Source organism: Aquila chrysaetos, chromosome 5 (genome assembly GCF_900496995.4).
Source record: "Aquila chrysaetos chrysaetos chromosome 5, bAquChr1.4, whole genome shotgun sequence".
Lineage (NCBI taxonomy): Eukaryota > Metazoa > Chordata > Aves > Accipitriformes > Accipitridae > Aquila > Aquila chrysaetos.
The window spans coordinates 49,788,196-49,813,546 of NC_044008.1; the positions used below are offsets into that span (position 1 = coordinate 49,788,196).

General features: G+C 37.2%; 1 protein-coding gene across 2 annotated transcripts; it reads right to left on the reverse strand.

Annotated features, from left to right (window-relative positions):
• Positions 1-594: 594 nt before the first annotated feature.
• Positions 595-23,755, reverse strand: COPS2 (COP9 signalosome subunit 2). Of its 2 annotated transcripts, none has more exons than XM_030014671.2 (13): positions 23,613-23,755; positions 13,637-13,750; positions 12,478-12,555; positions 11,746-11,871; positions 10,253-10,363; positions 10,057-10,134; positions 9,024-9,198; positions 7,773-7,951; positions 7,589-7,641; positions 5,188-5,285; positions 3,267-3,349; positions 2,158-2,216; positions 595-1,350 (listed from the first exon to the last, which is right to left on the reverse strand). In XM_030014671.2, exons 1-13 carry the CDS (start codon positions 23,664-23,666, stop codon positions 1,206-1,208), a joined length of 1,353 nt encoding a protein of 450 aa, XP_029870531.1. In that variant the 5' UTR covers positions 23,667-23,755; the 3' UTR covers positions 595-1,205. The 2 variants fall into 2 exon arrangements, with proteins under 2 accessions (XP_029870531.1, XP_029870532.1); XM_030014672.2 differs by having other exon boundaries at positions 10,253-10,342; positions 23,613-23,752.
• Positions 23,756-25,351: the final 1,596 nt, after the last annotated feature.

Genomic DNA, 25,351 nt, shown 5'->3' on the forward strand with positions numbered 1-25,351 from the left:
CTACTGTGTGGTAGGACTTCAGGACTTGAATAGCAGCTCTGAAGGGAATACAGTACAATCAAACATTTGAGACAGAACAGATTCCATTATAACTGAGGTCACTGTACTTGGTCCCCACTCTATACACAGTGTCATTTTATACACACTGAATTCGGTCAAAAAGACCACAGATTAGGCAAAGAGATGACAATCAGGGTCTGCATTTCTATTCCCAGGGTACTGCTCAGCAAACCTGTATTCTTGAAGTACCAAAATAAAAAACTAGCATATTCCTGAGAAACGCCAAATAGCCACCAACATCAACTTAGACAGGACTGATAATAGTTTGGTATCTTGCAAGATAAAAGTCAGTTAGCAAGACTGCTAAATGTCAGCTTTTAAACTCTTTAGTATTTACATTTAACTATTTCAAGGGAAAAAAAAAAAGGAAAAAAGAAAAATCAACAGCACATACAGCACATATACCAAGATTTAGACTTAAAATCTCCATATTGTCCTTCATAAGTGAGGTGAGGATGAAGTGATACCTATTTTCTTTTAAAAATAAAAAAAGTAAAAATCAAGTGTAATGAAAGCACATCAAGAAACAAACTGTACAATTTCTGAACTGCACTGTTTATTTTGCTGCTTGAAACCTAAGTGACAGTATGCCACTATAATTATGGGGTTTCTTCTAAACCTTTACTACACTGCAGGTACAGAAATATACGGACACATTTTTGGAGAATTGACATTTTGCAAAATGCAGCAAACATTTCAATTTATACATGAGAAAAGGAAGTGTTCAAAAGGGTATGCATTTCAAGTTATTGCAGGTTATTTCTGTGAGAGAATTTCTGCAGGTAAAACATGTTTAAATTTAACCAACAGTAACGTGTCAGTGTATTTAAAATCATGACAAAAATCTTCTCTCTGGTCATTAACTGCCCTTTGACAAATTACTAGGATGTTGTATGTTTAGGGCAAGGTGTCAATACAGCATAAATCCCGTGGCATTTTGGTTTTCTTCTGGAGATTAAAGCTGTTTTTTTCTTGGGATAAATGCAGCAGCAAAACACAAACCAGCTGATCAAAAAAGCACTTCTGCCATAACTCCAATAATTTCAGGGCACACCAACCGACAGTAGTTTTGCCATTCCCAGTTCTTTTAAGGTTTACATCACTGCACTGTTGCCTTAAGTACGTTTGTAAAAGCTTGTTTTCTGTTAAGCCAGCTTGCTGACTACAGCCTGGTTGAGAGAATTTAGTTGGTTGGTCCATTTATCTAATGCAGTATACCGTGCACCACCTCTCTTCTGATGATCCAGTTCTAGGAGCTGGTTAACTTGATCAATTCGGCCATGTATAGTGCTAGAAGTAAATAAATAAATAACTATAAATTGCTAATGCACATTGAAATAGGAGCTAACAATAAATCAAGAGTTAAAATAAGAGGCCTTCTTATACAAGAGACACAAAGTCCATTTCAGAATTCAGCACTTTTATAATATATTGACCTGGGTAGTACTGCCTATTTAGTTGCCAGTTGCCATCATGACTGGAAATCAAATTAACTAATTCATTGGGCAATGCATATTTTATCTGCGTAGCTATGACCCACATATAAATTCTGACACAATATGAGGTAAACAGTTCTTTAAAGTCAAGGAATCATGAAAAAAGGAGATTTTATGTAAAAAGAAATTAAATGTAAACCCATGTATGGATTATATTTTCCTAGTAGATATAACAAGTTAGCCTCCAAAATAAAAAAAAAAAATAATTACAAATTGTAGTGAAGTTTTTCCAGTCAAGTAGAGCAGACTACTCATTTGTTGACTTGAAAGTGTACTCAAAAATATACATGGGTATAAGCAGCAATTACTAAGGATAATAATTTTCATAATTTCATAACAGTTCAAGTAATTTATTACATAATTCAAAATTAAAGTAAAAACCTGCCACTCAATCTCTCTGTATAATTTTCTTGGCTCACATCTTGCAAATATACTTTACTGCTCATAAGCCAAGCAAATCCAAACAAAGTCAGCATCATTATCTTTTGGTTCTAGAATCAATCAGTATGGTCACAATGCACAAAAATATTGTTTTGTTGCTTCTTGTATACTTTGATTATTTTAAAGTAACCCAAGATCAGTAATCAAGGATAAAACATACTTATCCAATATGCACTGCACAAGCAAGCTTTCCACATCAGCTACATCTATGTTTAACTCCTAAAAGAAAAAGAAAACTCATTATGCTGCTACTCTGTTTTGCAACATTAAATCCTTCCAATCTTTATTTTCATATACAAAATTTGGTTTTATTTCAGTTTCTTACTGTTCAAAAGTATCAATTCAGTAACAATCTATCAAGCAAAAGAACTCCATCTTAAGTATATATGACCAATGATCAAGAGATCAACAACCTCTCAGAAAAGGCTGAAGAGGCTAAACCAAATTTTTGGAAGCTCCAGAAATGAGTTCCTTTGCTGACTTACTGAAAAGAAAAAAAACAAACTCCAAAACATAAAAAACCCCAGGAAATAAAACAAAACAATAATTATCAGAAAAGAATGGGTATGTAATCAAAACCATATAGAGGGCTAATTGCATCTTCTGGCTCAAGCAAGTTCTATAAATGTTAAGGCTAGCTTAAAAAAAAAATAAAGCATAGAGTTCTAAAGAGAATTTAGGCATAAAAAATAGGCTTCTCTAATACTTCATGATATATTTTGGAATGCTGTGAATTTTTGCAAGAAAAATCACAGACTTACAGGAAACCGTCATGTATTATCAATGGGTTTTGATTTTGTTCTTTCCAGATTAGGGAATTAAATCAGTAATTCTAGTATAATAGTTGGTTTGTTCTATTACCACAGTTCCGTAACTTGTATGACACAGACATCTGAAAATATCTTTTGAACAAAAGGAATTAAAATTGGGATTTTTATGTTCATAAAATTTACATTCATAATTACATTTTGAATTATACAAATTTAACTTTTTATATTTCTCTTCAGAAAAGTGCTTTTCTACACCAAGTAGAATATGGTTAACTCAGTATTTTAGAAGTATATCATAGTACATAATATAAAAAGCATCGGGACGACACTTGAAATTTACATTTTTGCACTGCAAAGCTGCCAGCAGTGCATCAATACTACTTTACAGTTCAGACTGTATTTTAGGTGTTCTACTTCCAGAAGCACTGTATTTATTTAAGAGCTTTTATTCACAATTAATTATTTACTTAAGCAAATGCAAGGCTGCACTGACACATACCTTAGAAATAAAAGGAATATGTATTCTTGTGTAAGGCTTAATTAATTTTATAAGCACTTGTGTTCTGATGTTTCGCAAAAGCTCTGTAAGAGAAGAAAAAATAAATACTGTAAAAACAACAGTACTGAAATAAAGATGCAATACAGCTCCATATACAAAGATATCCTAAATACCATGATCTTTTAAGGTAGTAATACAGTGAGGTCAGGAAGCACAGCAAAATAAAGGGACCCTCTTTTTCCAGGGATCCAAGCAATATGTAACTCTGAAGATGGACAGATAGAATTGAACACTGTTTAAACATGGAGCAACATATTCCCTGGTAAAAATCTAAATTATTCAAACTAATTGGATAAATCATACATATTATTGCATGGTATGTCTGCCCCTCTAATTTATGGCTAGACTACTCGCCTTGTACAAGAGTGAAAAGAGGTATTCTTAAGACTCTGCAACTTAAGTCTGCATGCATTTAACTTCATGGGGAATATTCACATTTTAAGTTAAAAGATCAGGGCCTAATGGTATAATTATGATGAGGAACTGAAGAAGTATAAAACGGAGTCTGCATGAAGTGCATGATTTTGCTTAGTGCAGCCATTGTTTTAGAAATGTTTACATTATTAAAGAAAATTTGGATAAAATGAAAGCGTAAGTTACAATTGTAAATTAACGGAAAAAGAACTAGATCCCTTTTTACCTAACTAGTTACACAAGGACTCTTTATATAATGAAAAATAATACTGAAGACCAGATTATGTATGTCAATAAAACTAAGGAGATCAAAACAATGAAGCAAGGTATGTAAACATAACCACGAAGACACATTCTGTATCACTACAGAGTGAAAAAGATGTGAATGTCTTTTTTTGCCCTGGATATCACTAGCAGACTATTATCATATAAGGGGTGAAACTCAAATTCTCTTCCATCCTTTGATTTAACTGTCCTCCTCTTGCTTTCGAGTTCTGTCATACTTTCTTCCATAAGCATCCATCTCTCTAATCTTACAGTCTCCCTACAAGACTTTGAAGCTTACCAGTAGTCGACATGTAACAGCAGTAGAGGGGTTATATTTAGTTTCCCCTGCTGTTTGCCATGTTCTCTTTTACAAATGAGAAGTGTAAGAAAAACAGGTCTCTGGATTTAGCTGTCTTCTTTCATGTAACTATCCAGCTAAATGATCTTGCAATGCCACAGTAAGCCCTCTCTTGATGAAAACAGTAGTTATCTGAAAAACTGGACACTATATTCAAGTGAAGAGACTTCTAAATTCTCAGATACATGACAAATGCAGGGGGTAACTTTGTTTTGTCATTTTAATGGAACAGAAGGGCATGTGTTAGTGTGTACTCCTGTTTTATTAAGTATAGGTACTATAAATCCAAACATTGTTTTCAACATGAACATTAGAATTATGTATCTTGTTACATACTTTACTACTACACATTTATTAATGCAACCTTCATTACATTGTCTACACATTTTATCTTTAATCTAAAGCCAAAAATTAACCTTATAAACTACCAAACATCTAACTGTTGAGATTGACACAAACAACCTTTACAAGTAACGGCTGCCCTCATTTAATCCCTACCATGGAAAAAAAAACACCACTCAAAATATTCAGCGCCTAACACCACCGTAAATACTATCCTAGAATATCCACTCTCCCTAGAACTTTTTCCATCATTCCTGCAATTCTTCACAGTCATTCTACATCCATGGATGCACGCTGGCCTTGACCAACTTCTAAAGAACTTGGAAAAAGTAAAGGAATCGTCCACAAGTAATTACAAAGAACTCTCATTTTGCCAAGAAGAGGAAAAAAAAAACAGGGGGGGAAGAAACTTACGAAGTAGCGAAACCAAAAAGGATTAAAATAGCCTGCAAATAGCCTGCAAATAGCCTGCAAAAATACCTTCAATGTGCTCCCTTATGAAGGGATCGTCCATGATGTTGCTGTGATTTGTTTTCAGAATCTTCTCAAATTCAGTGATGTCATTATTCTGATAGGCACTTCAGAAAAAACAAGAGACTGAATTATTATTTTTAAAAGTTAAACAGACTCATAAGACTGTGTTCTACATCTTCTAAAAAAACCCTGTATTAAGTGTTGGTGGCAAATAATTATATTCAGAACCTTTATGAGGAAAAACTATTTCAAGATGAGCTGCAACAGAAATTGCCTTTCTCCTATTTCAATTTTAATAGCATTTACAAAAAGTTTAGTGTGAACATTCAGTTATTCCACAAGTGCACTCTACTTTCAAAACTTTTGTACTTTAAGAAGTTATTCTTTAAAAAAGCCTAGACCGTAAAAATAGCCAATTTTGAAAAGTATCATTACTTGAATTTTGGCTTCATAAAGCCATACTTTGTGGAACAAGTAAGATCTAAAAAGAGTCTAGAGGGCTGTTGCTGTTTCTAGAATGTCCGTCTTAAGCTGAATTCTAAAAATACTGGAAGATGGAAGAAATCCTGACTTCCATGATTAACCATCAGTAATTCTGGCATAATATTATTTTAGATTTTTGTTTATAGTTTATTTTTAGTATATGTATTGTTTAACTAGTCAATCTTGTTATCTGAGAAAGGATTACAAAAAGAAGGTAGGTTTAGACACCTATTGTTCAGCAGTGGCACCACAGCATCATTTAAAGGTAAGAGCTGTAACCACTGAAACAAGATCTTTTTCTTGAAATATAATGGTTTTACATTTCAAATCTATCATCTTTTCTTACAGAAAGAGTCAGCTGTAATAGGGACTATCTACTAACTAATCAACCTTACATAGTAATTTATATTAAGCTACAGGCTATCAATATTTAACCCAAAAGACATAGTGTTCAATACATGCTTTCAACTTCTGTTTAATACTAACAACAAAGATTTTAAAAACAACATTTATTTTTCCTTCATAGTCTCTGTAGATTTTCAAATTGTTTTTAAACTTGTCAAAAAAAGTCATCCTTTATTATCAGTAAAATGGGCAAGAAAAAGACCTGTTACATTCAAGTGGGAACTTGAGGAGTTTATAAATGCAGTTATAGGAGTAGAATGGACTGTATCACACAAACCCAGTAAATTTTACTTCATAAATAAAAGGAATTTCAGTTAAGTATATTTTATTGTTTATTCCAGAAGCCTCTTTTTATCATATGTAAAACATTCAAGTTCCCAATGTAGAGTACAGGAAGAATTAAAAACATAATTGTAATCTTTGGAATTGATTTTATCTTCTGCATACTTCTTACCTATACTGCTTTAATTGCATTATTAATTTTAAAGAAGCAGTTATACTCAAATGTCAAGATAAAAGATATAAATTAGGAACATGAGTAAAATCAGATTGGGTAAGGCCATCTGGAGTTCCTTCTGCCTCAAATTCACATGAAACTATGACAGTGAAGTAGCAAAGATGTCTAAAGTGGAATTATTGGAAATAGTCCCTTAATAAACTGCCAAGTCATTTATTCATCATTATGTCAATAATGGATGAACACCCTCACTTCAGAAACAATTTGTATGCATACAATGGTACAGCACCATAGCAGTATCAGAGCAAGGTTTGTTCCAACACGAGATCAACTGTGTACCGCAAAATGTGAGCAGGCATTACTTCTTACATAATGAAAAGGTGGGAAAAGTTTTCCTATGCGTTGTTGATTTCTTTTACTTGATAAAGCAAAGGCAGGGTAGAGTGGATGGAATAGGTTAGCTTCAAAGCACAGTATACAAAAAATGCCTGAGTTCAATTTATTTTGCCTGATGATATTAATACACTAGAAGTTCTCACATCACAGTTGCCTCTAAGAGGTAATGATGCCTTCTTTTGATTTTCACATATGTTTGAAGGATAGGGGAGATCACTTGAGAGTTCAGTTAATTATGAAACTCCCTTAATAATCACGACCTAACCATGCATCCAATTATTCTATTGCCTTTGGTATGGGATGTCAGTCATCTCAGTTTCTCATATATAATCAGCCAAACCCTGAAGACCAGTTGCAATACAAGGTGGGACAACTTTATTTAAGGGAAGAAATGAGGTTTTTGCCACTGCGTAAGAAATTCAGCACAGTAGAAGATAATAGCATGTTTCTGTACCCCTACCTGGTATAGTATAGATACTTTGGTATGTCATAGTAAATAAAAGTTTCTTAAGAAAAACAAACAGTCTACAAATATTTGCCCAATATTTATGAAATAACTGTGTTAGCTGTGCAGAGAAAAGCCATCTCTAAAAATATTCCATTTCTGGTTTGGACACTACATCTTTTTATTTTTCATTCTCTTCTCCAGAAAAATTAAAATCTTACCTTACTAAATTCGTCATTGCTAGAATCTCTGGATCATTTTTGTATGGTTTAGCCTACACAGAACAGAAAGCATAATATGCATGTTTAGATTTTAAATATTTTTTTTCCATTTTCATCTTCTGCGTAATTTCCCCATCAATTCAGAAAAGTGTGGGGGAAAAGGAAAAAAGAAGAAAAAATATACCTCCTGAGAGTCAAATGGATTTATTCCAGATTTCATGAGCATGTTTGCTAAGACCAAGTATTTTAAGCAAGTGGTTCTTCTTGGGCTCCCTGATTCATCATAATTCTTGAATGCTTCAAAAAAATCAGTATGTGCCTTTTCAAACTCTCCTTCTCTTAAGTGCATTTTGCCTCCACATTCTGAAAAGAAAACACAGATGAAGAGAAAAGGAACACTGCGTGCTTGTGGCTGACTACAATAATTGTACTTAGAAGTTCCATGCTATTTCTAAATAGATTACTGAAATATTTTCAGGAGTCTTTTCATCTCTAAAATGACTAGGAAAAAAAAAAGCATTAGGGCCTTCACATACGGCACTGCCATTTTAATAAACCCATTCCAAAGAAGAAAAAACCAAAACCCAACCCACACCATAAATCTAAAAGAACACTGATCCTCACAGCCAATAATTATTTTAACCTTATGTTAAAATACTGTAAAAACTGAAATGGAATTTATTTCCATTTCAAAGGCAACAGACTTCCTGCATTTATGGAATTTTCCCGATCTGTTGAGCAAAACCATACAGAAAAATTGAGAAATACTCTATATCTCCTTTTATTTCTGAAGTACCCACTGCTGCCTGATTGTCTGTGCAAGTACCTACACCAGGGGAAGAGGGAAGGCACAACAGTATTCTGGAGAAAGTTTTTTTTCAAGACACACGGCATGTTTCCACTATAATTCATCATTACGGATAATGAGTAATATTTTCAAACACATCTTAATGCCCTTCAGTTCCTGATGAATTTTAGTGAGGTGAGACATCAAGCACAAATTTACAAAAGGGGATTGCAGAAATAGCAGTCCCTTCTGCTAGCAGTCCTGTCAAGCCTTTATTTTTATCCTTTGCAAATGCCTTTGCATTTATCCTTTGTTGCCTGCCATGGTGTCAAACAGCTCAAGTCTTCCTCTTGTTCTTCTACTGCTTCTCTCCTACGCTTTATGTAGCCAACTGTCCTGCCCTTCCGACCAGTGCATCTGGTACTTAGGCACCAGAAGAGCAGAGCTGAAGTCCTACAGGAGGCAGACATTAAATGATGAGACTAGTCACTACATTTGTAGTCCTTTATTCACATACGGTTTGTCTGCCTCTGAATCTACAGGATCCTCTGTCTTTATAGTTGGAACTGGAAAAAACATTAATTACCAGATTTTCATAAAACTAATTTATGCAACAGAAGTTAAATGAAAAATTCAACATTAACTTGCCTCTGATAACTCCCATGATCAGTGGATGAGGAATGGCTGACTTGATGTGCAATGACTGTTCATATAGTGCTTTAAGTTTTTTGTTATTTTTCTGTGCTGTATACATTTGAATTTCCAAAGCATAGATTTCCAATAGTTGAGTACCTTTTTTTAGATCATCTTCGCCATCATCAGTCTAGGATAGATTAAGTAATAAATACTGTGAAATTTTAAGAGAACAGTGATTTCAGTTTTATACTAGTAAAAAACTGATTACCAAATACTCTCAGTAATTTCCTGTCAGAAGTAAGGATATTCCTAAAAATTTAAAATTTTGATATAACTAGTAACACAAAATAAAATACTCAAAGAACTTATCACAGGCCAAGTTCTGAAGCCATTCATTTAAAAAGTCAGTATTTTCGTTTAATTAAATGTTTTCCTCAGAACTTTGCCCTTTATTCTTTTCCACCTTCCTTAAACCACACTCTCAGTATATAAATGCAATGACTGACATACATACATATATAGCGAGATAATACATACAACTCTTCTGCTGCCTATAACAGAACCATTTCCCAAATATTTGTAACCCATTTTCCATGCTGGAGGAAGAAAAGGGGACACAAACAAGCACAGCAGGCTGCGCGGCTAATTTCCACACCCCTCCCCCGGCCCCAAATGTGAAAGTAACAACTGTACTTTCAGTTATGAGTAAAGCTCACTTGGAATCTTCACTATATTTTAAAATGATTGTCTATGCATTGTGGATTATTCATATGTGCTTTTCATCCTTGCACCTGACTAAAAGGAAACTTAATCAGCAGTTGTGAATAATTTTTTAAAAATCATCTTTAAGCAAGGAATAAAACACTTTTTGTTCATGTGATCAAACAGGTAACAAATCAAAGCAGACACAATATTTCTCCCCTCTATACTAAAGCTCAGCAACATGCCTCAAAGGCCAACAACAGATGTTTAAAAAAAAAAAAAAAAAAAAAAAAAAAAATCAATGTTGTTTACTAAGCTACAGTGATTTAGAATATAAAGGTACCTGGCATGACTGATGCAGCTGACGCAAAATCTTTTGTAACTTTCCATATTCTTCTCGTTCTAAATATAATTTGCCAAGCTGTAATGAAAAAAAAGTTGAAGTACTAAGGTCTATTAAGATTTCACAATTACTGTTTTTAAGAGTTAGCTGAAGGTGTCACAAACAAAAGCAAAAAACAGTAAGTTACATATTTTACCTTTGTGTTTGTCTTAAACCACAATCTATCATTCTTAGCATCTTTCAGAGCTTCAAGTGTTGTTTCATAGAATTCCTGAAGCAAATCCATCTGACATAAAAAATCAGAATTCTATAATTGTAAACAGCAAATTTGTACCTGTTAATAAAGTCAGTCTGAACAAACTAAAAGTGCATGCTTGAACTTCAAAATAAGAAAGATATCTGCATCTCATTGAATGTCTGCTTTTAAATTGTAAAGAGCTTCTAAACTAACAAAACTAAGTACACTTGCTTTTCTTATACAAAATAAATTTAAAAGTATTCACATTTTAAGATTTGCAACCATTTATCATGCAAGTGAAAAATGAAAGCCACCTTATACAAGCCCATCTTATATAACCAAGTAATAAAATTCTTGTTTGTGCAACAAAAGACAAACACAGGCAACATTGCTCCTACTTAAAAGGAGAAAACCAAAAATAATTTACATATCAAAAAGACAGTACGATTTACAAAGAGAGAGAAATGGTCAAAGGAAAAGATGCTTTCTCCTTTCTGTACTACTAAAGCTGCATGAAAGAAAGCTCTTGAGCACATCAAACTGATTCTTTGCATAAAACTTGAAAGCACAACATCCAAAATGGAAATCCAAGTGCTGAGTGTGACCTTTAACAAAGGTTCTACAGAGAATGCATTAGTATTGTTTATGGCCATTGTTCTTTTGGGGATAACAGATCTGCGGCTATACATATCAAGTTAAGATTTCCAGATTGTCCCTCCAAGTCTGGCTCCAACTGCATTTAGACCAAACACACTGACTTCTGCCAACAAGGTATAGTCTAAGACAATCCTTTAGACCTTAAGAGTAAACCATCATTGAACTATTAAACTTTCATCTCCTATGAGTGGCAGGACAGGAAGGACTGTGATAATGACAGAGGAGTAATCACTAAAGACCAGTGATCCTCCACATGTAGGTGCTACTTCCAGGTAGTCAGGGGAGCTTTCTACTCTGTAAAGCTTCTAGAACACCACAAAAGAAAAGGAGCTGGGCTGTGTATCTATGAACATGTACCTAGCTTGCACAGTACACTCAAAGACAGGCAGTATTTAACACCAACACTTTATTGCAAAGTATTTCATAGCTCCCCTCTCCCCCAAAATAAATAAAAAAAAAAAGGGTATTGTTTAATTACAAGTTATATTTGAGAAGGCACTTATATTGTGTAGCTACTATGCTAGGAAAAAAAAACCCCAAAAAAGTATTTACTATTAGCATAGAAATCCAAGGTACATATTGCCAAAAAAGACAAATTTATGAGAAGTTATCTGTGTTGATAGAATCCATTAAAAGAGGGAAATAAATTTTAACATACAACAATGAATTAATACTGCAAATGTTCTCTATTAAGATCAAAAACCCCAAAGCTAACAGGCTACCATACACAAAAAAGTCCATAGTTAAAAATGAAAAAAGGCAAAACATGAAGATGAAAGAACTTATGATCTAACCTGCTTGGAAGTAGAGATATAATCAAGAATAGAATTGATGGATTTTTCAGAGTAATTCCTTGTAACTGCACTCCGTATGTAGGTCAATAGCTGTTTATATCTGTTCATCATTTCAGGAAAGTTAGTCTGAAAGACAAACAAAATTACATTGTATTTTTTGTTTTAATGATTAAAAACTGAATTCTATCTTGCAAATACACGTAAAGAAAAGAAAGCATAACAGAAAGACTATGCAGTAGTGGTTGCCATTTGGAACTTATACATCACCACTTCATTCATAAGCAGCAGAATTGGGAGTAACTTCAGCAAGACTGCATGGAAAAGACATTTAAAATATTTATCTCAACGAAGAAAAGAGAGTTGGCTATACAACTGTTTGGAATGGTTGCATATGTAGCGTATGAATTTTTCACTGATTTGTTCTGGTGAAGTACACATATATAGAAACATCACCGGTTTCAACGGTATGATACCTCAGGATAGCAACAACTGACCCTCAAACTTTCAGAGAGTATCAGCTGACTGCAGCAACTATTTTGCATCGATTTTGCCTTTGACTTGCAACCACCACATTGCTTCCCTGGCATGTCTGTAGTAGCCATCAAAGGCCGCAAAAGACAACTTCTGGCAGATTTAGTTGTCATAGGCATAAATTAGAATAACAACTTAAGATTGTCTGGATCAAATGCATATGTATGCCATTTACTCTCAAGTGATAGCTGTAATTCTTACCAATTTAAAGTTTATTTTAATCATCTGTTTCAGAGCTTTGAATCCCCATTCTCCTTTTTCACCTTCGAGCTCCAAAACCTGAAACAGAAGAATTTTTTTAAACAATATTTATAAAAGCTTTATTCAAACTTAAATTAATTTGCATCTTGTTTAAAATGTACATATCCCATACATGCCTTTCCCCCCCACTTTGTTCCTTACAAAGTAATGTTTCACTCTGCTCTGTTCTTCAATTTTACTCTTCCCTGATATTATTGAGAAAGTTAGTGAGGAGTGTGTATCTTATTAGTTTTCACAACCTAGCTGATGCAGGTAGGGTAAATTCTTATTTATAGATTTTTTTGGTTTCGTTGTCTAACACCAAACACTAAACTTTAATGCTACTCCATAAATAGATATACACAAGAAAGTTGTGACACCCCCTGCAAAACTGACTCAAACCACCCCTTGACTAAATTAGTCAAAAATTTACACTTCTGAATTACTAGTTTCTTCACATACCAGAAAGGCTTCTAGGCTTTAATGTAACACAGTTAAGGGAATGTTTTGTAAGTAAAAATTTTAGAAATTTTTTTTTAAGTCATGTGTATAATACTGTTATGTACTATAAATAAGCCAAGACATGCAAAAATCTATTTTTTCTTTAAAAAGTTACATCTAACATATTGCTTTCTGCTGGCAGTATGCAAACATTAAAAACTTAAAACTGACATGAAGGAAAGAAACTCTGTCACTTTGTATTCATACATTTAAAGCTTTGGAATCAGATAGCAAACCAAATATAATACATTACATAAGACACTGGGGAAAACACCATTTCGTTTAAAAAAATTAATGGCTCTGGCTTCTACAGTTGAAAAACATGTTTTTACATAAAAACACACTTAGGACTGTTTAATTAACTTGGTAAATCCTTAAGATTAAAAACTCAGTTCTGCGATAGAATAGGACTATTCGATGTCCTATTTATGCTCTCTAAGAATGATCCTGAAAGGCAGTCAGCCAGGAGTCTAAATTGTCCAATGATAAACTTAGCTCATTAGTAAGTTAAAATATAAACATTACTCTTAAAATTCCAGAAAATAACTCAAATGGTAAGCAAATATTTTTAAATGTGAATTAATATAAAAATAAGAGATAGAATACAAAGACAGAAAACCTTCTGAAAACTGCTTAATGCCGCTTTGGGATCATCTTCCTTCAAAGCTTTGGAATTGTAGTATTGATTTTCCAGATCCACATTTGGTTCAGAATTGCTGTCCTCAGAATATTCCTATATTTTAAGGAAAAAAGAAAAAAAACAACCAAATAAAAAGCAGAGGAAAAAAGAAAGGTTTGGAACATCTAATATTCTTCTGAAAATGGACAAAATATAGTATCGCTCAAACTGACACGGAATGCTTGTATATTAAAAGAAAATCTTCAGTTTTAGAGTATGTAACAGGTATGGACTCTTATGATTATTTAATCTCTCTCCCATTACTAGGCCAGTCTCACCATCCACCAACACTAGCCTGTCAACAGATTTCTTTCTGGACTAATGAACTCATAGCTCTACCAACTTTGCCTTTATGACAAGTACAGACTGTATTATTAAAATTCTGCCAATTTTGGTGTTTTAAGGACAGATGCCTAATAGCATATGTCATTTCTGTATGGGGGAGAGAACATGCTGGCCACTAGTCTAAAATGCGCCCTATTACATGACCTTTGCTATCCACAGAAAAGACTCTGGCTGAGCTGCCACACAAGTAATGATTCAGCAATAGAGAATATAAAATGCTTCCATGAATCTCTCTCTAATCTGCCTTTTTATGCCATAACGATTCATACTTGTCTAGGGAAATTAAAAAAAAGAATAATGACAATAACACCAGCTGCTTCTGTGCTGAGAAGCAGATGATTGAGAAAACGCTAAAGATCCTGTGAAAGAAGGTAGGGTGGGGCACAGGCACAATAATTTAATCAAATAATTACCCATCATGTACACTAGAGCCAAACAAATTGAAGAATTTACTTCTACCAATTACTACTTCATTAAAAAAAAAAAAGTACTGAAGCTTTTTCTCATGAAAAAAACCTAAGTATTTTATCTTCTTTTGCTGAAGGACAACGTTGTGTGTCTGAATTACAAAACACTAACAAAACTCAAATAATAATTTCATTTGCTGTTTACACGAGTCAAAAATATTTCAAACCTCTGATTTCCAAGCCAACTTCCCTCAACAGAGTGCTTAGCTATTAGGAGATGAACTGTTTAACAGAATCTGTTTAAATCTCAAAGTTAGTGTTGTCAGAGTAACCTTCCTTTGTAACAATATAAACAATGCATAGTCAGGTGCCCTTCTTTAAGTTAGAGTTTCTTCTTTTACTGTACTTCATCAGGCAGATTTGTTCTGTTGTTCATTCATATATTGCTAGTATTAATGGACTCCTTCAAAACCAAGGGAAGGTATGAAAACAGGGTGAGGCAAAAGAGAAATTTTAAATTAGCTCTCTTCCCTACAGTGCAAGCAAATCTTTCAAAGTTTAAGTCTTCTGAACTTCTAATAGAAAAATTAATCATGGGAGCTCACAGTTGGCCCAAATTTTTATTAAACACAGTCCTTGAGACATTTATCCTTCAACCTGCTAATGTTTCTACTTGTTACATGTAGGCAAGTTGCTCACGTATGTATTTACTTATACTCACATGAAGTACTAGTATTTAGTGAGAATGAATGGACTTAAAAGCCTAGTGAATTCCACAAACCTGTTTTCTGAATTCCTAGAGAACTCTAAAACTTACTACTGAAAACTGCAAAGAAAACAGGAAGCAAGTGTCTTATTTCATTGGGCAGACTTTCATTTTGGTTAGCTTGCTTTCATAAATTCTTTACCCTATTGATCCAACATTGATGGAGCAGCTACAAGAACATGCGTATGTCAACAGCTGTAAGCGTATCAGGCACCTTATGAAGATATAGGCTGCCAAAGCTTAAAAAACATAGCATTTAAGATACCTGTAATCAGCTGATGTCTTGTTTATACTAAACTTGAACAATGGGGAATATTTTTGGCAGAAGTATCTATTTGTAAAGATTAAAAAAAAAGCAAACTAAATAAATTCCTTTTAGGAAGCAATATGCTCTGTTAGCCTAAAGCCAGAAACATGTGAATTCTCATCTTAGCTCTGGCGGTGATTCTGGATGTGGACTCAGGCAGGTAGCCTTTTTTCAGATTATTTTTCTCAATGCTCCTTAAATATCCCATAAAGCTGTTTTCATAATATTAACACATAATAAAGAAGAAGTGTTAAGTCTAGAGATAATTTTTCTCTAATGGAAACACTTTGAAATGCATAGGAGGGTTTTTATGTTGTCACAGCTATATTTTTCCTTCACTTGATGCCTATTTGCCTCACATCGAATTTAGGATATTGATATGGACTGCAGGCTCAAAGGGAGAGAGGGCTTTCCCACTTCTGGAAAATGTAATGTAAGGTGCTTACTTTAAAAGACATATCTAGACTTAATGGCTGTGAAGAAAACTTTAAAACCATGAACTGAGTATGAGATAATGCTGTGAATCTGTAGACAATCACAAAAAGAAAAGATTGACCATGTAGATACTACATCTTAATTTAAGCATCAGTGCTAATTATGCCAGTGCCAATCAATTCAGAAGGACCAGCACTCTTTGTTTGATGCAGAGATGGCTTAGTGCAGTATGATACAAATGTGAGAACATCTGGCTTTTGCCAAAAGCAAAAGGAAAGCAGGAGAGGAAAAGTGTGAAGCTGTATCCTCAAAGTTCAAACTAAGAAAAAGATGCATTTCCTTCCCAGTACTGAAAACAGAAAAGTTCTTTTAACAATAAACTCAGATATCAAACGCCTAACCTTTCCTCACCCTCATTTTTAACACCCCTGCCTCCTGCCTGAACAACTTCCCCAACTCAACCCTTTTAGGTAGAAAGTTTGTTGTATCAAACAATGCAGTACCAAAATAAAAGTGCACAAAACTATCAGGTTTACAAAAAGTATTTCTATATAACTCTAAAAATCTCTACTATACCATCTAGACCTAATATTCTGCATAGCGAAGAACACCCTTAATTATAACTTCAAGATATAAAAGCACCTGTGTGATATACTTTAGCTCCAGCTGACAATAAAAGTAACAGGCCTAAGAATTTTTTTATTAAGATGTTGATGTCCATTTAAAAAATATTACCAACACTATCAGTACAAATGAAAACAACAGAAGTCTGAGTATGCAGAACTGATCTTTGAAACCCACTTAGTTCTCCCTTCCTGAGAGGATCAAAACAAAAGGTGGGTTTTTTTTATTATTACTCATGAAATTAGAAAGCCATGATACAGCTTTAAAAAAAAAGTAGTTAAAAAAAAAAAAGTTAAGACATTATTTAAACAATGCTCCATTGAAAACCTGCATATTCTAAATGTAGTCAGTTATTAACAATCCAATCCCATCACATCACTTTTTGGAGGGAAGAAAAATTACTGCACGGGCTCAACTGTAATGGAGGTAAAACCTCTGATGTAGCTTACTCTGCCTGGAACATAGTTCTTTCAAATAATTTTAATAAAAGTTAAATTAGTACCAAGGAACCAATTTAATTTACAAGTCTTTATTACATTACATATTGAGTTTTCACAAAATTCATTTCATATAGTAAACAGCTTTAAAACATTAAGTGTCAGCTTCTAAAATGAACACACAGAGAAGACAATTCACCTGAGTCAGCTTTAATCATCCTTTTTAGGGCATGGATCCATTTGCAGTTTCTCCAGCAGCAAAAGCAGGTTAAGAGCATCCAGCACTCCCCGACCCTCCCTGTTCATTTCTGGTCCTAGCATCCCCCCTCCCCTTCACTGCAGTGATTCAACATTTTATGCTGTATGAGTCCTTCATGATGGCTGATCCTGCTTGGCTTGACAGAATAGGCCCACCAGTGCTTAGGCAGATGCAGACCTGAGGCTGGTGAACTATGGCTGAAGAGCAGGTGACCAGGGAGGGTAAGAAACCCAGCTGTGGTTTCAGAAAACTGTAGCAGGAGCCTTAGTCAATGTGGTCTCAAGAGATTATGTAGAGCTCTTGAAGCACAGCACCTCTCCTCAGAGACAGAATAAGGTACATGAACTTGGAGACTGTAACACTCTATCAGTGACATTTAACACTATATTTGTGGTATCCTAGCAGATTAGAGCGGCACATCAACCTGGTAAAGTTAAACATGTACAAAACCAAAGATATAAATATTTTGTGAAAACCGTTGTTTAATTACTAATTTTCTTGTCTCGCTCTCTTGCCTAAAGCACTTCCCTAATCTCTGCATTGAAAGTAGAGTGATGATCTAAACTTTTGCTTCTCTGTGTATCATTCACTAGCTGTATAGGGACCAAACTCCTACTTTGCAAACCTTTTTTAAAAAAAAGGGAAAGTAGCTATACAGAGGATAACTTTCCAGACAAAAGGGACAATAGAAAGAGTTCTATTTCTGTTGAAATTTATCCTTCAAGGACATTGTTAACAATACTTATTACTGTCAATTTTCAATTGCTGGTGATTTTACCAAATTTCAACCGTTGGGCTGACTCAAACCATTCTTTTTTTATGAAGTGCAATTGTTTCTGAGAATAAGTCTGGTACAAATTTGATTTTACTTCAGCTAACTTTGTTTCATAACCATGGCATTTAGGAGGTCTGCTAACTCTAGGATTTGGACCGAAGACCTGATATTTTGCAAGAGCACTAGTGATGTGGGTTGGCGGGGGGGGGGGTCGCAGTTTGTTTGTTTGCATTTTTTAAAAAAACAACACAAAAATTCCCAAATGGGGCCAACTGGGGGGGGGGGGGGGGGAGAGAGAGAACCCCTCAATATATTAATGTATTAGCTTGCCAGCTAAGTATCTTGAACATTTCATCTACAACGAACATGCAGTATTTTGACACAGCACATACACACTGGCCGCAAAAGTGACAAACCAACCACCATCCCGGCACTAAGTACAACTTCTCTTGCATTTGCTGCCTGGACCCCTGGCCCCCAGGCAGAAGGACAAAAAGCAAGTTGCAGCTTCTATGTGCATGTGCCACTGGTATCTGGGCACATGAATATAAAGCAAGCCATCAGACTGGAATGCAAAATGGTAAGGAGGAAAAGAACAGAAACAAACTGCGAGAGTAAAAACAAGGGTCTGATTTGTGCAAGTCTGCAACCACTAAACCATGCATTGGGAGTCCTGGTTTTCTTTTCCCCATTCCAGGTGTCTCTGCTCTTCTGCTCCTACTCACTAACTCTGCAAGTCATCTAGTGCCTGCTGGCTCACACTAGGGCTGACACCAGGAATAAGAAGTCTGTGAAGCCAGCGATTTGCAATGGGGTCAGTACAGTTCCATGGAAAGACAGTGCTCTGCCTTTATTTTTTTTAAGCAGAAGTTGAAAGATGCACAGAAACGAGACAGGTGACTGCAGAAAGAAGAAACTGGTATTATGACATGTAAGAGCATTGAAAAGAAGTGCCTTTTCTTTCTACCTCTATCACACAGCTCTCCTATAGTTATGTGCATTCTTTTCTAAAAGTCCAGGTTTTAGCATAACTTCAATCTAATTTACTTCCTATTAACACCCAACTGCACATCAGATCCTGGGGAGCTCTGTTCTGAACAGAGTGCTAAATAACTCTAAAAAAAAAAAAAACAAACCAAAACAAAAAAAAACACCAACAAAACCCCAGAACTTACTGACACTTGTCAATGTTCAGATGGAAAGAATTTACTGACTAGTTGTTCTCATGATTTTTGCCTCAATATTACCATAGTGTCTCAGAAGGAAGTGAGAGAAATAAACACCAAATATCTTAATTCTGTGTTTAAAGATGAGTCTGAAGAGAATGCATAAAATAAGTATCAGGACACACACTGAATCCATATAAAATATGAAACAGTAATTAAGTCAGAGTGTATCCTATGTCCTCTGTGAAGCTCACTGATTTATTTTTTTCTTAAATCACATACTAATGTAATCAAACATAACAAAGAAAGAGAAGAGGGTAAAGTGGATCTGCTTGATTTGGTATTTCCCTAGTTCTGAATGCTTGTTTTTTGCAGCATTATCGCTTTCTTGTTTGCAATATACATATGTATTTTTAAAAATGATGAAACATAAAGACTTGGGAAGAGGTGACAATATCTGCATGAAATTTCAACTGTATCTATTAAAAATGCATCAGTATGAGCTAGAAAATTTCCCTCTCTACTGATGAGATTGCTTATCAAGTTTGGTAACATATAGAAATTCTTTTTGAAATGGAGTATATATTTCTCCCTGTTGGAAAGAAAGAGTGAACCAATTCACATTTACTAAGCTGCCATTCTGATAGCTTGAAATAAAAAGACTGCCTATTTCCTAATATAAACACAGCCTGAAAAGGGAAATCCTCCGTAATCCAAAGGCATGCTCCCCATATTTGAGCCACGCCAATCCTCGTGAACCTGTAGCCATTTCACCCGGGTGCAAACTCCTGGCTGTTCACTGGAACTGTATACAGCTCTTCTACTGAAGTCACTGAAATAATACAACTCCATAACATAAAAAGGCAAGTTGCTCAGCAAACAGATTTGTCTATCCTTCCTGCAGATTAAAGTTGAATTTCAGAACACAATAGGATGTCTCCTTACGAACACCACAGATAAATTCTGTATTTATTTAAAACAAAACAAAAAAATCAAGTAGATATATTACAACTGTCAATGTGTTGTCATTGTGCCTGGAAAAATCAGTTTCTGGAGAATGGCTGAGTTTAGTCTCAAAGTAAATTCTAAACACAGCTTTTTGTCTGAGACTGAAAACAAAAATGGAATTTACAATGGTCCTTCCCTCCTTCTCCTCCACCCTCAAGCTGGAACTAGTAAAAAGAACCTGGACTGAAATCATATAAGGCACCTAATGGCACCAAACTAGAAATTAAAATTGAGTGGTTTTCATAATGACCAGTAAACATTATTCTGTTCATTGAAGCATAAAGTGGAATAATCCATGTTGTAATCAAGGCTGTCACTGTACATTACTAGCAAATTGTGAATCTAGGTCCATCCACCCATAAATATAACTGGAATTTTTTCCTGATATCAAGACCTCCAACAGGTAAAGTTAACTTCTGTAGGAGTGAGTGAGGTCATTTACACGCGAAACCTTGACTTTTAACCCAATGAAAAACTAAGCAGAAACAGTCAAGTATGATATGTAAAGTGGGTAGTCTTCAGTTGTTTGACAGTGGAGTAATTACTCTAATTATACAAAAATCCATTATGAAGCTGGGAAAGAGCTGGGCCTTCAGAATATCTGTTCGCATTTCAGTTTAAGTGCGAAACATTTACATACTTAAGGAAATTTAACTGACTGGCTCTACATAATCAGCAGGTCAAGAGCACATTTAAAGAGGAACAGCCATAATCACTTCTAATAAAAGCTGACAAAATGAAAACTTTCTTGAGAGTTTTCTTTCACTGCTATTTTTATGACAGTAGCTACTCTGGGAAACCTGAATCTAGTTTCACCGTACTGTATTTTGACAAAACAGCTATTTCTTCTTTCATTAACTGTTTCTGTAATTCCTGCCTCTCCTCCTATTGCTTAAAAAAAATATTCACCAACACTCACATGTGCTCTTTTATTTCCAATTCTGTACTTATTATTTTGTCTTGTACTAATTTTTTTGTTTCAAACCCTTCTGCAGCAGCCTTTACACTGAACTTGACAACCATGCATCCCCTTATAGTCTTAACTTACCTAGATTTATATCAACATGAAAGGAAGAAATCAGGCCCTGTCTTCAGGGCCCTTAACTATTTTGCAAAACAGTTTTGTGGAACACTGCAATTACAGTCTCAAGCACATTTGAAAACAACATCCAAACATGGTTTGTTAGTCCGAGAATGCTGAAACTAGTCTAGCTGGAATATTTTTATTCTTAAATTCTGGGGCAAGGGGTAGGGGGGGTTCCCATCAGTTATAAATCCAAATTAAATTTAAAAAATCTGTTTTATTTAAAGATGCAGCTTAAGTATTATTTAACGCTTTACATGGGAGTTACATAATGAAAAGAAAAATTTAACATGCTCCTAATTATTACAAGCAGTATTTTTAAATTTTTGAAACGTCTGGGCTAGTGGTAATTAATGACCACGAAAATATTCCAGAAAAAGTAACAACAGTCAGGGGCTGAAATTTGCCACAAGCAAGAAGTTTCAGGAAGGTTTTTCCAATAAGGAAGAAAAGTACTCCAGAAAAAAGAAACATGGGAAAAGCATTAGACACCAATTATTCTTGGTGAAAACTGACATAATGCTGCACTCTTACTCAAAACTCACTTAGAGCTGCACTCTTACTCAAATTTATATGTAGACAGCTGCATTTGAAGATTGAAAAATGCAATTTGAATGGTTTCTCTACATGTCCAGTTCTCACATTATGGATATTCAACATGAATTCTGCTGTGTTTAGTATTCCTTTGATTGTATCACATGGAAAAATAAACACAGTATTTTAAATCAGGACACCAATTTCAGTGTTAATGAAAATGAATGGAAATTGATTTTGGAACAAACTGGACCAACAAAATCTTTGTAATAGTCTCAGTGTATCTCCTTCAGAAACCTTACTTCTAAAAGTTTGTGAATTCATTCATGGACTTAAGTGGAACACTAACAGTTCTTGGAATACTGACACAGGCAGCTCATAAGGTTAAGATGACAACGCGTGTCAAACAAGTACTCTTATGTGAATTTAAAAACCTCAAAACTAAAACCAGATGCTTTTATTCTATATTCAATGTCATTGAGCCATCTGAGCAGCTCATAACAAAAACTGCCCAGAAACTATTTGAAATAAAATCAGACAAGTCCTTTAAGTGAATTCATAAGCAGCAATGATTATCAAATAATTAGAAAGCAAGTGTCTGGGGTTTTTCAGTGAAACTGCAGTACTGTAAATACAGGTTTAGTGGAAATGAATGAAATACAGACTCTTGAGCCTCAACCATACACAGCTTTTTTTAAAAATGTCTCTGTTCTAAAAATCTATGCAAAGTTCAGAAAAGCAGAAAAACCAACCAACCACACCTGAAGCTCCAATGTCAGATAATGGCAATAGAATTACAACTAATCAGACAGCACAGAAAATATTTTTTGTTTCAAATACGACAGCTATTTGGTTTACTAACCTGCCCCAAGATGTTTTGCTCACTGTCAAAATTTTGTTTTTAATAATTTAAGGGAGACTCATTACATCAAAACAATCCCATTATATTCCCAATTCCCCCCCCCCAAATTGGTCTGTTGCTAACTGCAAGCAGCGTTTTTTTAACTGTAAAAGCTTAGAACAAAACGTGATGTCAAAATGTAACTAGACACAACACGAAAAATCCCAAGCCCTGCAGTTAAAAAAAAAAAGGAGGGGGGGGCAAAAATCTCACGAAGACTATAAAGGCAAAAACTTAAAAACGAGTACATTCTTGGTGTGTTGCATCAGAAAGGAGCCATTTCTCCTCACTCCCCTTTCTCTTCCCCCCACTTTTTCCTCAGTTTGAGGCTCAGGCAAGCACATGAATGACATCTACCCCAAGGACCTCTCGCAGCCGCGCCTGGGGAGGAGGGCAGACAACTTTATGACTTCACTTCGTGCCCGACCCTTCGGCCAGAGGCAGGAGAAGGGAGGGAGGCAGCGCGCCGGAGCCCTCCCCTCACCCTGACCCCAGTGGAAGACAAGCGGGGGCCCAGGCTCGCTGGGCCCGAGGGGGCCAGCCCGGGGCCTAGCTAACTTCCCGGGGCCGAAGTTGGCCTGTTTTTCCGCGGAGAGGTGGCAGGGCGCCCGGCGGGGCCTGCTCCGAAAGCAGCACCCGCCCCTCGCAGCCGCTGCCCGCTGCCACCACCCCTCCTTCCCGGGAGGGAAACTCATCCTGTCAGTGCTCCCTCACGGGGCAGCACCCGGCGGGGCGGCTGCTGCTGCTGCTGCGGCGGCGGCGGCGGGAGGCGGACGCGCCGCGCCAGCGCCGGCCCGAAGCGGCACCGCTCCCGCGAGGCCCCTCGCCGCGCCGCGCCGCTGACCCCCCGCGCCTCCCCGCGCCCTACCAGGTCGTAGTCCTCTTCATCATCGCACATGAAATCATCCTCCATGTCAGACATCTTGGCCGGAGGACGGGCGGGGGGAGGGGAAGGGGGCCAGGAGAGGGAGGAGGCAGCGGGGACGGCCCCTTCTCCCACAACCCCGCGCGCCGCTGCCCAATGTGGCTCCGCTCCGCCCGGAACCCGCTGCCGCCCGCTCCCCTCCCGCCCCCGGCCCGGGGCACACGGAGCCCAATCCGCGCTGCACCACCCCGCCGGCTTCCTCTCCCTGCTAGCAACCGGCCCCTAGCAACCGCGGCCCGCGGGCGGAGCCCGCCCCGGCCGCCTGTGGCGGGGCGCTGCGGCACCGCCTCCTCGTGTCCCCCCCCCGCCGAGGGCGGCGGGGCCTCCCCGGCGGCGCCGCGCCTCGGCGGGGGGCCGGGCCGCGGCTCTGCCGCCGCCCCTGCGGGCCGGAGCGCGGAGCGCGCCGTGGTGGCGCCGGGGCCGGTGGCCGTGCGTGCGGGTTTGAGCGCTGCGAGCCCGGCTCCCCTAGCGGAGCTCTCAGTCTTGCGACTGTGCGTCTCTGGATGGCGAGTTCGAAAAGCCCAGCCGCTCGCTGATGGTCGCAGCGTCGCTTAGTCGTTAGTGCGGTGTATTTGCCTCAGTGCTGCTGAACGGTTTACGTGCGCTGCCTTTACCACGCGCTAATAATACTGTAGCAGCAATTTAAAAAGGCCTAAACTGTAAAAAACACGGGCCTTGCAAAGCACTGGCTTTCTAAAGACATTTACACGCTAATTTCTGCTGCTGCCTTCCAGGTGAGTGAGGCAAAGACTCCAACAGACAAGCTTTGCCCCTCCACAGTCTCCACAAGGCCTGTGGTTCTCACAGACTCTTAGACGCATTTGCGGTATTTATTGGGTCTTGCAGATGTTCGTTGTTTGTCATTTTATGTTGTTAGAGTTTCTGGCAGTCTTTCTTTTTTTTTTTTCTATGGCTACTGCTAAGTCTTAAAAACCGTGTTTCTGTTATGCCACCCATACTAATCGGGAGAAAAGTTTTACTTCAAAGCCATGTAAATCCACAATGAAATCTCAATGTTACTGTGCTCCTCTCAGTCCAAGCACTTAAAGCGTCATCAGTGGAATATTAGGGGCTTTAAGATATACACCAAAATAGTCAATAACAATGAGCAAGTGAGCTTGTAAACGCATTTGAAAAGCTCAGTTCCTCAAAGTAACTCCAGCCATTAATCTTGAGGGGTAAACAGGAGCTGTCAGACTGCTTGTTTGAGGAAAGCTGGCAGAACCACACACCAGAAAAAACAAGGGGAAAAAAATAATGCCATAGGGGACTGCATTGCCAATTTGTTGTTTTCATTACATGTGCATTTTGCCAGAGAACCGGCCCCGGCCCAATGCACAGCGCCGAGGGTGACTCCAACCCCACAGGCCTGCAAGGTGCCCGCCCGGGGCAGCTTACACCTGGCTCCACACACTCAGCCGGGGACAGTTTTTGGAGTTTTTCTGTTGACAGCTAAATTCTGGCAGGAATGAAGGAAAAAAACATTTCCTTCACACACCGCAGCAGCTTTCCTGTCACATCTGGACTGTGGCGGGCAAGGAGCTGAGGGCAGAGCCGCCCCACCGCCGCCCGCGCTGCGGGGTGCCGACGTGCCCGCGAGACAGGCCCAGGGCTGAGCAGCCTCGCCTCAGGGGTGCCCCGCCACCGGGGCCGGGGCGGGCAGGAGGCCGGGCTGCCAGCTC

What these genes read in the sequence shown, in the direction of transcription:
- COPS2 (XM_030014671.2), bottom strand. Translation starts at nt 23,666, where the DNA reads ATGTCTGACATGGAGGATGATTTCATGTGCGATGATGAAGAGGACTAC. An exon ending in CATTAAGCAGTTTTCAGAAG is followed by an intron (nt 12,556 to 13,636) that starts GTTTTCTGTCTT and finishes CTTCTGTTTCAG; the next exon opens with GTTTTGGAGCTCGAAGGTGA. An exon ending in ATATTCCTTTTATTTCTAAG is followed by an intron (nt 2,217 to 3,266) that starts GTATGTGTCAGT and finishes TTTTTCTTTTAG; the next exon opens with GAGTTAAACATAGATGTAGC.